This window comes from Orycteropus afer, unplaced genomic scaffold (assembly GCF_000298275.1).
Source record: "Orycteropus afer afer isolate SDZICR_OR568_19922 unplaced genomic scaffold, OryAfe1.0 scaffold00247, whole genome shotgun sequence".
NCBI lineage: Eukaryota > Metazoa > Chordata > Mammalia > Tubulidentata > Orycteropodidae > Orycteropus > Orycteropus afer.
The window spans coordinates 4,932,339-4,946,099 of NW_006921834.1; the positions used below are offsets into that span (position 1 = coordinate 4,932,339).

At 52.3% G+C, this 13,761-nt stretch overlaps 1 protein-coding gene across 1 annotated transcript; it reads right to left on the bottom strand.

The window, feature by feature from the left end:
- Positions 1-1,474: 1,474 nt before the first annotated feature.
- Positions 1,475-11,301, bottom strand: ACVRL1 (activin A receptor like type 1). The gene is made up of 9 exons (XM_007949582.2): positions 11,238-11,301; positions 10,470-10,721; positions 10,084-10,295; positions 9,704-9,803; positions 9,191-9,337; positions 8,632-8,907; positions 7,783-7,980; positions 2,866-2,996; positions 1,475-1,609 (listed from the first exon to the last, which is right to left on the bottom strand). The coding sequence occupies exons 1-9, from the start codon at positions 11,299-11,301 to the stop codon at positions 1,475-1,477; spliced, it is 1,515 nt and encodes a 504-aa protein (XP_007947773.1).
- Between the last annotated feature and the right edge of the window lie 2,460 nt (positions 11,302-13,761).

Genomic DNA, 13,761 nt, shown 5'->3' on the forward strand with positions numbered 1-13,761 from the left:
CTCTACCTCCAACTCACCTCCCTACCTCCCATCCACCTGCCCAGGGTTCAGGGTACCCTCCTCAGCACATGGGCATACACCCTTTACATCTCCAAATGCCAAACTTCTCGATGTTTAGAGTCACTGAGTTGCCCCTGAGACACATACCCTCTGGGGTCTGGTCAAGGGTGTGGACCTGGGCCAGGGGCCAGTGGGGAGCAAGAACCTGGCTGATGGAGGCTGTTGGCTGGAGCTGAGCCTGGGAGACCCTGGAGGAAACTTCCTCTCAGCCCTGGGGTAGTGAAGGCTACATCACAGAAAGAGCAGCGCGGGAGCTAGCTTCTTGGTCAGAGGCCTGTCTGAGCCCACGTGTGGTCACTGGCATAGGTTAAAGCAAGAATTGGAGCTTGTGGAATCAGACTAGGAGGGATTTCAGACACTCCTGGATTCAGATAAAGTTATTTTCAAATCCACATCTTGAGGCAAGTTGTCAGGGGCTGGGGCATAAGGGGTACGTGGGACGGATAAACTTCGCTCTGATACAGGCTGAATTTAAAAAAATAAATAACAATTAGAGCTGATAGAACCTCCAAGGACATCATGACCAAATTTTTCAATATATAGATGAAGAGACAAAGGTCCTGAGACAGTGAAGGTCCTGCTCTCATTACACAGAACAAGCATCCAGGACCAGAACCTTGGTCTTCTGATTCCCATCCAAGCCTTTCTTTGGCCGTGCTTGGTCTAGAAGTCCTCTCAGTTATTTTGAAAGCCCTGGGCCTTACCTATCTGATATGCCATCTTTCCACTGGCCTATGACCCTGTCAGACCCTCAGCAGAATCTCTTAGGTTTTAACCACCTAGTAAATCTGCTAGGATGGGGGACGAGGGGTCCAGTGTCAGGCCCCAGCTATCCCAGACAGCTGGCATTTAGCTCACACTGGAGAACAGTAGGTTCAGGAGGGCATCATGGATCTGAGAGAGGAACCCACGGACAGAAACTGATGGGCCCGGAGTGTCTGGGGCTTGTGCCAGAGGCTGAGACCTGGCAGGTCGGGTGTTTGCTGAAAGCTGGACAGGGCCCCGTTTCACCCTGGCAGCTCTGGTGGGGCAGTGGAGTTGACTAAGGGCAGGGGGTAAAGTGCAGATACAGGCTCTGGACCCAGACTGGGATTCCCTGGCTTGGCCAACCTGGCTCTGGGCCCTGTTTTGCATCCTGTCCTAGGGGTGGCAGGGGGTACGCCCTGCTGGCATGGGGGGGGTGGGGAGGAGCCAGGCGTCAGGGAGCCTGCTGCTTTGAGCAGGCCAGACAGCAGGGGGATCGGGTTTCAGTCCAGCTGTATTTTTGGCTGGATGGGCTGGGGGCTGAGCAGGCAAGCAGACGCAGCTGCCCATAGAGGGTCACTCCCTCCCCAGAACAAACGTCACACCACCTCTACCCAACACAGGCCGCCATCACCCCTCCCTGCAGGCAGAGGGGATTTAGGCTCTGAGGCTAGTGAATCACTTTAGGCTTCTCCGGACTGTTGCTGAGTTTCTGTAGTGTCTTCTTGATCCGCAGCGCAGTGAGACGGGCGGAGGGGTTGGGGTACCAGCACTCTCGCATCATCTGAGCTAGGCCTGAGAGGACCTGGGGGTTGAGAGAGGCAGAAGTGAGGATGCAGGAGACATGGAAAGGAGGAGATGAGGATGGCCCCGTGATGAGGAGACACAAACAGGAAAGAAGGATGTTAAGAGGGAGATGACAGTGTTGACAAGGACAGCCAGAGGACAGAGAGATTGGAGGCAACCAGGCAAGGATGAGAAGAGGTGGATAAAAAATGGGGAAGGAAGAAAGTGGAGGAAGAAGGCAAATGGTAAAAGACAGAAGGACAGAATGATATAAATCAGATCTTCAGGAGCACCCAGGACCCCTTGTGAGCACTGTCTTCGGAACACTTTACCCTCACTCCCTACCTCCACCCAGATCCGTGGGTAGGGGCTGATCTGTGAGCCATGGGGCTCCCACATCCCTCCCTATCTGCAGCCTGAGACCCTACTGCAGAAGGCAATCTCTGGACCCAGCCCCTCCACCAACCATGGCTGGGCCCAGGGGACTACAAGAAAGGATGAGGGGTAGGCAATGCCCCCAAAATGCAGGTATACAGGAAAGACCCCATCCCAGGAAGATCAGGGTCCCCAGACTGAGCCAGCCCTACCTCTGCCTTAGAACTAGCTTGGTTCCTGAAAGTGAACATCTGTGTGTGTGTGCGTAGGAATGCATATATGTGGCTGTTTTGTGGATATGTGTGTGCATAAATGTACATATGTCTATGCAAACATATTTGTATATACACGTGTACTTGTATTCACTCATCCAAAAAATGTTTACTAAGCACCCATTATGGGCCAGGCACTGTGACAGGTACTGGGGACATAAGGGTGAACAAAAGAGACACGCTCTCTGTCCTCATGGGGCTAATGATCTGGCATACGTGTGTGTGTGTATGCCTGTGAGTGTATATTTATGTAGAAGCATATGCATGCTGGTATGTGTTATGTACACATATGTGCATATGTGTTTTCATAAAAAGTATGTGGAGTGTTTGGAGAAAAAGCAAAACCAAACCACCACCACAACAAAAAACTTCATAGCAGGAAATGGAGCAAGGTGAAGGGTTCTGAAAAATCCCAGATAACCAGAGGGTTCCCTGGGGGTTGGAGCCAGGGATGCCCATGAGAAAGGGGAAGGAGTACTCAGGAATAATGTACCCTCCACCAGGATACCTGCAATCTATCCAAGATGAAGCAGAAGCCTCAGACTCAAGTACCTGGGCCCGGAAATTCCAGCTGTGAGCTACCACCCCAGCCCAGCCCAGCCCAGCCCAGCCCAAGTTGAGGCCTTACTGGGTCTGCAGCCAGTCGGTTAGGGATGGTGGGGGTCTGCTGGTCAACACACACCACCTTTTTCATGTCCTCAAAGCTGGGGTCATTGGGCACCACATCATAGAAGGGTGGTCTGTAGTCCTCCACGATGCCTGCAGATGGAGCAGGGGCAGGACACTCACTCAGGACCCCAGGAAGACCCAATGCCATCCAGAGTAGGAACATCCCTTCCCTTTTTCCCAGAGACTAGGAAGCCAGTGGGCTGCCAATGAGTTCTGGGAACCTTGTGCTTATGGCAGGAAGTCCTGAGAGGGACAATATAATATAATGAATAATTATATTTATAAATAATAATTACTAACATTTAGTTTGCATTTACCATGTACCAGACATGGTGCTATATACACTACATGCATTATCCTGTTAGTCTTCACAATAACGCTATGAGGTGAGTGCTACTTTTATGTCCACTTTATAGAAGAACTTGATGTTCAAGAAGTTGAGTGATTTGCCCAAGATTATACAGTTAATCCACCACCACCCTGTCGATTGAAAAATACCTTTGATGTCACTTTGAAGACTAAGGTGCACCTGACCCAAGACATGGTATTTTCAACCAGCCACTCCTCGAAAGGAAGGTTGGACAATCTACTTCTGTAGTGATACCACCTTGAAAACCCAAGGAGGGGTCACTATGAGTCGGGTCCAACTCAATGGCACATAACAACAACAACATGTACATGTGAAAACTGGAAAATGAATAAGGAAGACCAAAGAAGAGTTGACACTTTTGAGTTGCGGTGCTGGTGAAGAAAGTACCATGGACTGACAGAAGAACAAACAAATCTGTCCTTAAGGAAGTGTAGCCAGGATGCTCCTTGGAAGTGAGAATGGTCAGACTTTGTCCTACCTACTTTGGTCATGCTGTCAAAAGGGACCAGTCCCTAGAGAAGGATATCATATTGTGCTTGGTAAAGTAGCAAAAAAAGAAACCAGACTCACTGCCATCAAGTAGAATTTGACCCACAGCGACCCCTTTTGGGTGTCCGACGTGGTAAATCCTTATGGAAGTAGATTGCCCAGTCTTTGTTCCACAGAGTGCCTGGTGGGCTTGAACCATCAACCTTCTGGTTAGTAGTCAAATGCCTTAGGCACTACACACTAGAGCTCCTTTGGTAAAGTAGAGGGTCAGTGAAGAAGGGGGAAGACTCTCAATGAGATGGATTGACACAGTGGCTGCAAGAATGGGCTCAAGCATAGCGAGAATTGTGAGGATGGTGCAGAACTGGGCAGTGTCTCGTTCTGTTGTGTATGGGGTTGCTGTGAGTCAACCACGCCAAGTCAACGGCGCCCAACAATAACCACATCGAGCCAATTCCCACTCATAGCGACCCTACTAGACAGAGTAGAAGTACCCTATGGGTTTTCCAAGGCTGTAAATCTTTACAAAAGCAGGTTGCCTCATCTTTTTTCTGTGAAGCAGCTGGTGGGTTCAAACTGCTGACATTTTGGTTAGCAGCCATATGCTTGAACCACTGTGCCACCAGAATTCCTTAGGTTGCACAGTTAGTAATGACAAAATCAAGACTTAAACCAGTCTCATTTGACTCCGAAACTATTCATTGCTCCAATCTTTCCACAGCTGCCTCTTACCCAGGGCCTGGGTTTGCTTCCGGGCTCTGACTATCACAGATGTCCAAGAATAATGATACCTGCCTCGGCAACCCAAGGAGGGGTCGCTATGAGTCGGTGCTGACTCAACGGCACACAACAACAACAGCAATGTTTATGGAGCACTTACCACATGTCAGGCACTGTCCTAAGTGCTTTGCATTAAATTCTCACAACATGAGGTTAAAAATACTAATAAGTCCACTTAAAAGCAAAGATATTAAAGCCAGAGAGGTTAAGAAACTTGTCTAAGATCACACAGGTAGTAAGTGACTCACTCATTGATGTCAAGTTGATTCGACTCATAATGACCCCTCCTTGGGTTTCCAAGGCAGTATCTCCACGGAAGTAGATTGCCCAATCTTCCTTCCTAGGAGTGGCTGATGGGTTTGAACTGCCAGCCTTCTGGTTAGCGGTCAAATGCCTTAGGCACTACACCACCAAAGCTCCCAGTGACAGAGCTGGACTGGGACTTAAGCCCAGAAAGTCTATGGCAAAGCCCATGCTCTTGACCTCCAAGCTATACTGAAGGAAGGGAAGGCAGTTGGTTGCTTGCAGAGCGAGGATGTGGAACAAGGAGAAGAAAGAGAAGAAAACACATGCCCTAAGGGAAGAGATTTTTTCCTAGGTCCAAATGACAGAGATGTCACAGCCCTCCCCTGACCCCCTCAGCCAGCAATACCACTCTCCCCATATTCTCCCAAGTGCACAGTAGATGTTTTCTGAAAATGATCTCAGTGGAGCTGCAGACAGCTCAGATGGAAGACACTAGACCTCGAGTACAAGCCCAGTGCCCTGTGTTGCTTCCCAGCCTGAGGCTGGGGGCCGTAGGCCGCAACCTCAGTAGAGCCTGCGCCAGCTGTTCTCACCATGGCGGGCTTCCAGCCGGCCCCTGTGCTGCTCCCGCCCTAATCAGTGCTGCGCAGAGGCCTGAGCGTGTCTAATGAGCCTTTAATCAGTGCCGGGGCTGACACCAGATTACAGTGTTTATAATGCGCCACGAATCTGTATGGGGCTGACAGAGCTTCCCCTCCTCTCCAGGAGCCTGCAGTCAGCCTCTCCCTCAGCCCAGGCTAGTCCAGCCTTCTTTTCTCACCTGCAGCCTGGTCCAGGGGACATCAGCTTCTTCCAGGTGTCCCTTTCTTATAGCCCCTACCACTAGAGCAGATTCTGGGTGCTCATGCCTGAAGGGGCAGGGATCTGAGTCCCTTGTGAGTCTCCCAGAAGGACTGGTTATGCCTACATATCCACCTTCGCTGTTAGTCAAAGACCACTTTGATGGCAAATGCAGCCTGGCATGGGCTGGCTCCCAGTAAATGCTCAGGAAAAGTGGGCGAGAATGAATGTTCTGGAGGGGTCCCCAACAAGTAGACCAAAAACAAACCAAACTCTGCCATCAAGTCAATCCTGGCTCATAGTGACCCCTCCTTGGGTTTCTGAGGCGGTATCTCTATGGAAGTAGATTGCCCCATCTTCCTCCCGAGGAGAGGCCTGTGAGTTTGAACCACCAGCCTTCTGGTTAGCAGTCAAATGCCTTAGGCGCTATGCCACCAGAGCTATCCCAACAAGTAGGGCTCCAGTCATATCCTGAGGATTGTCCCCAACCTCTCAGGACTTCTGGCAGCCCCTCACCATGGCCGGTCTTCACAAAGGATGACAATTCCCACCCAGTCCAGACTACCACCCATCACCCACTCCAGGGCTGACCACAGACACTCTGCACAGGGCTGACCCCTGAATGGGGCCAACAGTTCCTCCAACTCTGAGCCCCTGTGGTAGTTATGAGACAGCAACAAGCAGGCAGTGGCAGTCACTAACATATCCCACATTTTTGTGGATGAGGAACAAAGGACCACAGAGGTTTTAGTGAGTACAGTGACAGAATCAGTGCTTCCTCTAGCCAGCTCTAATCCTGTGCCTCAGTCTTCTCATCTGTAAAACAGGGAGAATACTGGGTCAAGCACTCATTCTATTGTAACAGCTGGTAATTGTAGTGGTAATTGTAACAATTATCACTAATACTTAATGTTCTAAATACTTTAACTGGTGTTATGGATTGAATGATGTCCCCCAAAAAATATGTGTTGTAAATCTTAATCCCTATACCAGTGGATGTAATCCCATTTGGGAATGGGGTTGTGTTATGTTAATGAGGCCATTTCAGTGTAAGGTATGTTTGAAGCCAATCACTTTTGAGATTAGACAACAGAAGAAAGCAAGCATTGATAGGGAAGACAGATGCCGCATGAAGATCGCTGAGGGACAGAAGCTGAACAGAGGCAAGGACTTTCCCGCAGAGCTGACAAAGAGGAAAAAGCCTTCCCCCAGAGCCGGCACCCTGAGTTCAAACTTCCAGCAAACACAGCAATGGTTATGAGGATGATGCAAGCCTGGGCAGTTTTCATTCTGTTATACATGGGGTTGCAATGATTCAGAACTGACTCGATGACACCTAACAACAATAAGAAGAAGCCTCCTAAACTGTGAGCAAATAAATCTCTGTTCATTCAAGCCACCTCCTTGTGGTATCTCTGATACAGCAGCAGTAAGAAACTAAAACATGTGCATTATCTCATTTAAATCTCTCTACAACTAGAAGCTATTTTTATTTTCATTTTACAAATAAGGAAACTGAGGCACAGAGAGATTAAGGAACTTGCCCATGGTCAGTGGCAAAAATCAAGACTTGAACTCAGGCAGTCTGATTTCAAGCACATGCTCTTGACCACTAAGCAATACCACCTTTCTGCCAACTCATGAGGATTAAACAAGGTAATACATGTCGAGCGCATAGTGTGGTGACTGGCACATATTTAAACTCAATAAATGTTGTTGTTGTTATGTGCCGTCGAGTCGGACCCGACTCATAGCGACCCCTCCTTGGGTTTCCGAGGCAGTATCACTACGGATTGCCCAACCTTCCTTCCGAGGAGTGGCTGGGGGGTTTGAACCGCCAACCTTCTGGTTAGCAGTCAAGTGCCTTAGGCACTATGCTACCAGAGCTCCCCAATAAATGTTAGCTGCTCTTAATGTTTTGGTTATTATCATTTACCCAAGAGCTCATAGCCAGACTCCCAAAGTCAGATGAACCTTAAAAGGTCATTCAGCTGAACCAGCTGGTGAATGGCGGGAAGGCAAGCCAGGAGGTCTGGCCATAAGCCCTGCAGACCATGGGCACCAGCCGTGGCAGGAAGCCCCATGTCCTGCCTACCTGCTGGCCCACCTGCCCCATTCCCCTTCCTCCACCCCAGGCAAGGTGGGCCTCACCATTGACAATGGTCCGTCGAGTGATCTCCCACAGCACCAGGCCAAAGGCCCAGATGTCAGTCCACTTGTAAGACTCGAAGCAGTCAGTGCGGATCTGCTCATCCAGCACCTCTGGTGCCATGTACCGCTTGGTGCCCACTCGTGGGTTGTTGCCGATGTCCAGGTAGTCGCTACCCTGGGAGTGCATCACGGCCAGGCCTGTGGGTACCAGGCCTAAGATCAGTGATCACTGAAGCCCACAGAGAGGGTGACCTCCCAGGGATGGGGTCCTGGGGGAATGTTGTGCTGGAGAGAGATAGTGGAGCATAGAGGGGACTGGCAAATGGAGACTTGCCCTGAGATGGGCTAGGAGACATCGGTTACAGAGAGAACTGTCCTAGTTACCCTTTGCTTCTGTAGCAGCACCCTAGTTTCCCAAGAGCCCAGAAGTGTGTGCAAGGCAGGTATTATTGTGCCCAATTCACTGAGCAGAAGCCCCAGGCCTGGTCAAGGGAAGCAATATAGTCAGTGAAGCCGTGATAAGAAGCCCTTTTGTCCCAGTTACCTGAGCTATATAGGAGGGTGTGGTGGAAGCACTCTGGGCTTAGAAAGAGGGTTAAGGTAACTAGTGGAGGTGAAAATGAAACAACACACATCTGAGTTTTAAAGCTCCAAGAAATCAGTCCCTTCACTCAAACAGACAAAGGCAGAATCACAAGAAAAGAGAGAGCGAACCCCGCCCACCCGCAGAGGGCCCGCTCCACTCCACCCCGCCCACCTGCGAAGGGCTCCTTCTACCCCGCCCCGCCCACCTGCGAAGGACCCGCCCCACTCCGCCCCGCCCACCTATTTGGCCCACACCCTGCTCACCCAAGTCGGCGATGCAGCACTGCAGGTTGCTCTTGACCAGCACATTGCGGCTCTTTAGGTCGCGGTGAGCTATGGCAGGTTTGCCCTGTGTGCCGAAGATCTCCACGTGCAGATGGGCCAGGCCGCAGGCCGCAGACATAGCCAGCTTCAAAGCCAGCTGGGGCTCCAGCGTTTGCCTTTGCAGAAAGTCATAGAGCGAGCCGTGCTCGTGGTAGTGTGTGATGAGCCATAGTTGCGTGCTCGAGTTGCGGGAGGTCATGTCCGAGGCGATGAAGCCTGTTGACAGGGACAGGTGGTTTAGCCAAAGGACTGGGAATAAGGGATGCTGGCCTCCTCTGGAGGCTGAGAGGGTGGACTGGACCCAGGAGAAGGGCTGAAATCGAGGGGACAAAACCAGATCAGGGTAAAGTGGAGTTGGTGTGGAGGCTGTTCCTGGCTTAGATTAGCGGGAAAGCTGGAGTCAGAGAGGTTGGGGGACAAGGTGGAGTGGGAGTCCTTTAGGGTTAGGTACTGTCTGGGTCCAGGCTGAGAGCAGGGGAATGAAAGAACCTCTGCTTGCCTAAGATGTTGTCGTGTCTGAGCAGCACCGTGTTGTAGATCTCTGTTTCCCGGAACCAGGACTGTTCATCCCTGGAGGAGAAGATCTTGACAGCCACACTCTCACCGTGCCACAGGCCCCGCCACACCTCGCCATAGCGGCCCTTTCCTGCTCCAGTGGCCGGAGAGGAGGGAAAGGGTCACACACTGGGCACATAGAAAACGTGGACACAGAAACCCCCAGAAAAGCCCCCATCTTGATGCTGACTCCACCTGCACAACCTCTAACACTTAGATTTAACTTAATTCAGACCCAAACCCAGCCCGCACACCATCTCCATCTGCCTCCTGTTATACCCTGGCTTTCTGCAGAAGGACCTAGTCCGGGATCATATCCAACCACTCCCTGTGTAGCAGAATTCCCAATCTGACTCAGACCTGGCTCTGCCTGTGACTCCAGAAGTCAAGAACTCCCCCACCCCTCCAGGCTCATGGGAGCCCTTGTTCCCTAATCCTGGGCTCACCCACTGCTCACCTACGCACTCCACCAGGGTAACCTGCCGTGCCACTGTCCTCTGTACCAGGAAGGGGAGCCCTGAGCCACTGCCCGTGGTGCAGTCACTGTCCAACAGGTCCTGGGGGTGCCAAGAGGCTGCTGAGAGGCTGCCCCTCACCTACTTCACCCCCCCCAACCCTTAACTCCATCCTCAACCGGGGTCCTATGGCTGCGTCTTTTGTGTGCGCCTCCCTCCCCCAGCACCCTGCCCACTCTAATCTCTGCCCCTCATTCACCCAGCTCCCACCCACTCTAATCTTTGAGTGTCTGGAATCATGCCTGTCCCAGCTACCCACTTTGACTCTGTGGCTCCTGTCACCCCACCTTCACCCTGTGTCCCAGGTCCCCCAGGCCCATACCCCAAGCATGCTGTCTCCTTGCTCAGATGCTTTCAGGATGATGCTGGACTCGCCCAGCTCACTGTGCAGGCCCCGATGCTTCTCTTGCCTCCGTCGGACATGCCACAGGCCCAGGGCACCCAGGGCCACCAGGGCCAACAAGGCCAGCACAGGGCCCAGGACCAGAGGCAGTTGGCCATCTACTTTAGGCTGCTCCGAAGGGGTTTTAGTGGCTGAGGGAAAGGGACAGAGTTCCAACTCCCAGCCAAGCCAGCTCCCTCAATTCTGCCCCTCTGCCAGTCATTTCCCAGGGTCCCACCTCCTGGTCAGAGCACAAGAGGAAAGCAGGGCAGGGAGAACAGGATCCAAGAAGCTGGGGAGGGGTTTGCTGGGGCATCTGGACATACCCTTCAGCACCAGGGACACGTTGTGGTTGCAGAAGGGACTGTAGCAGCAGTAGTGGTTGACGAACTCAGTGGGGCGCCCCCTGCAGAGCTCCTGGTGCAGGTTCCCACAGCCCCGATGTTCGTGGAGATGCCTACCCTCCTCCTGCACTAGCACTACTATGCACCAGGCCCCCTGGCAGGTAGGTCCACTGCAATGTGGGCTCTCACACGTGCAGGTCACTAGCGGTCCCCGAGAGGGGCTCATGGGGTTGCCTGGGAGACATACCAGCAGCTCATCAATGCTGGGCCCACCTCCAGGCTGAGCCCACACTCACATCTATTTCACTGTCCCTCCTTTCTGACCTCTCAAATAAACCCCCTTAGTTCTCTTAGTTCCATCCTCAGATTATCCTTCCCTCCAAGCCTCATCCCCAGCTGAGACTGTGAGAACCAGGCTTCCAGCCCTTCCCTGATCCTAGGACCTTCTCCTCCTAGTTCTCAGCCCCCAGCCCTAGCCCTACCCACCAACATCCCCAACTTTCTCCACCCTTATATATAGGCTTCCGCAGAGCATCATCCTTCAAGTTTGGCTAAAAAGGGCAGCAAAAGAGGGTTAGGGTTGCTGGGACATAGTCTAACCTAGCCTCACTGTCGCCCACCTTCTAGCTAAGCTGCTAAATCCTCCTTCTCCCTAGCTCTCAAATTCAGCCCCAGCGGTAGCTGAGCTGAGCCCAGATAATCCTTTCACCATCCAGGCCCCTATTCCCTAACTGTTCCCCCAGTACTCACTCTGGGTCAGGCCCAAGGCCATTAGCAGCATCAGAAGGCCCCTCCTGGGGGCGCCCAAGGCCATGGTCACTGAAGAAAGGAGAAAGCGAGGAGCACTGTTAGAGCTGTGAAATGTGATCCCCCTCTGCGTTTTCAGCCACTGACCCTGGGTCCCTCCCACCCAGAGGAAATCACTGGGAGGTTTTTTTTTTGGGAGGGGGGAGGCAGAGAGGCCTCTTCCCGGCTCTCTGCCTCTGTCTTTGGGGCGGGGCCTACAGGGGAAGTCCTGGTTCACTTCCCCATGGAAACCACCCTGTTAGGGGTAAAGGGTAGGGAGCTATGTTTAAGTACTTGGAACTTGGGGGAGCCCAGCTCTGCACCCTTGCTCCTGAGCCTCAGCCTCTTGGTTGAGGTGGTGAGGCTAATAGACTGGAGACAGGCCAGGTGTCTGGGTGGGCACCAGGCTGGGCTGAAAGGGTCACCTCTTCAGCAGCCTGCTGCCTCTGTCCTCTGCCTCTGACCTACCCTCTCCCAGCCTCCCCACTGCCCACCCCTTTCCCAGTATCCCCCCCAGCCCTGCCTGGCTGCCTCAAACATAAACAGGCTCTTGTCTTCACTTCCTGCTATTCAGGGTCCTGCCAAGCCAGGAACAGGAATCAAGATTGTTTAGATTGGGGTCTGGATAGAACAGGCAGGAGTCACGCAAAGCAGACAGTAAGGGTGTGTTCTCAAGGCAGGCTGGAGCCACTATAGGGTCGCAAGAGCCACCTGGGGCCATGATACCTCCATGATAGAATCCTAAGAGGCCACTTTGTGAATCACAAAGCCCAACTCTTTATTTTAGAGAAGAGGGGATGAAGGTTGAGACAAGGGAGAGAAGAGAGAATTGTCCAAGGTCGCATGACACCCAATGCCAATACCAGGAATACAAGCCAGGTGTCCAGACTCCCAGTCCAGTGCTCCTTCCACTCTATCTCCCAGCCCAGTGGTAGCAGCCCAGGCCTCTGAGCCTTCAGGGTAATAATGAGTACAGAAAACACAGACAGACCCTTCTCCCGCCAGGTATAAGATGCTGTCTCTGAGCCATTCCTGGCCCACATCTCTCTCCTTGCTGTCCTGGAAAAGGGTTGGCAGTGGGGCTGATGATGTGACAGGGGAAGTGAAACATACTTAGACAATGAACATTTGACCTTCCATGGCTGGCTGGGGTTGAATTTCTCCAGAAGTTTAATGGGGAGAGGTCTAGTGTTTAGGGGAGTAATTCTGGTCAATGATAGTGTCCAATTCAGGTCCCAAATCAACTAGTGCTTCAGAAGCCACCCTACTCTTCATTTCTCAAGACACAGACCTAGGCTGCAGGAAGAGGGACTGAGTCAGACAGGAGGGGGGACTTTCTGCATGGTGGGCAGTGTGTGGGTACATGTCTGGTGACTGGGTCCGTGGGTGGGGGCAGCTGACACCAGGGAGAAGTGTTCTCTTGGTTGAGGTGGTAAGGCTAATAGGGCCAGGCACATGGTCTAAGATGGTGCCCAATGAAGGCCCATGGTGCTAAGGCTCTAGAGAGGGGGGTGGGGGTGGGCAGCCTAGGCCTCACTGGCTGGTAGAAGCTCTGGCCTTCCTGCCTGGGCTTCTTCCGCCCCAGAGGCCTGGGGCTGCGAGAGGAAACAGAGCGCTGGGCTGCTGCAGTTGTATCCCCAGCCTCTGCCTGACCCCCTGCCTCCTGCCCCTCCTGACAGGCAGTGAGGACTCTGGCAAGCGCTCTACAGTGGGGCTGGTGGTTAGGGATGGAGCCCCAGGCAAGTGGAATTTGTCCACTGAAGTATGGGCAGAGAGCCATCCCTGACAGCCTCTGGTTACTGAGAAAATGTGCTAGGGACATGGGTAGGAAAGCATGAGGTGATAAGAAAAAAGCGGATAACAGTCAAGATCAAATCTGGCATCCTTCTAGGATCTTCTACACGTGCTTCTACTTCCCAGACTATACCCTGGCCCACCCTCTCACCTTCTCCGATAGCACTGCAGAATCATAGGAAGTGCTTATTTAGACATACACCTTCTAGGGCCCTGGGTGGCACAAGCAGCTTGTGATCTACTTCTAACCTAAAGCTTGGAGGTTCATATTGATCCAGTGGCTCCATGGAAGAAAGTCCTGGCAAGCTGTTTCTGTCAAAATTACAGCCAAGAAAACCCTACAGAGCAGCTCTGTTCTATGACACACGGGCTCACATGAGTTGGGGGCAGACTCCACAGCAGCTAACAACAGAAATGCACCTCCTTTGGCCTCAGCCCCACTCCAGATTCAGATTCAGTCCATCTGAGACCAGCAAGGAATCTGCGTTTTTTAAAGAGCTCCCCTGATCAGTAATTCTGATCCAATTGTGTGGGGACTACTTTGAGAAATGTATCCTGCACAACACTAAGCCTGGTTCCCAGGGTTTTATTTCTCTGAACCCTGCTGGGTAAGCTAGAGTGGGGCCCAGAGCCCAGCGGGAGGGGACTTTCACTGTCACTCACATGGGTCTTCCATAGCCCGTGCATCCACTGT

Bases quoted from the DNA above. Each gene is read 5' to 3' on its own strand.
- ACVRL1 (XM_007949582.2), bottom strand. From the start codon at position 11,301: ATGGCCTTGGGCGCCCCCAGGAGGGGCCTTCTGATGCTGCTAATGGCC. The intron at 8,908-9,190 runs GCAAGCAGAGGT...CCCTGTCAACAG, and splicing joins CAGACACGACAACATCTTAG to GCTTCATCGCCTCGGACATG. The intron at 7,981-8,631 runs GTGAGCAGGGTG...TGGTACCCACAG, and splicing joins GTGCTGCATCGCCGACTTGG to GCCTGGCCGTGATGCACTCC.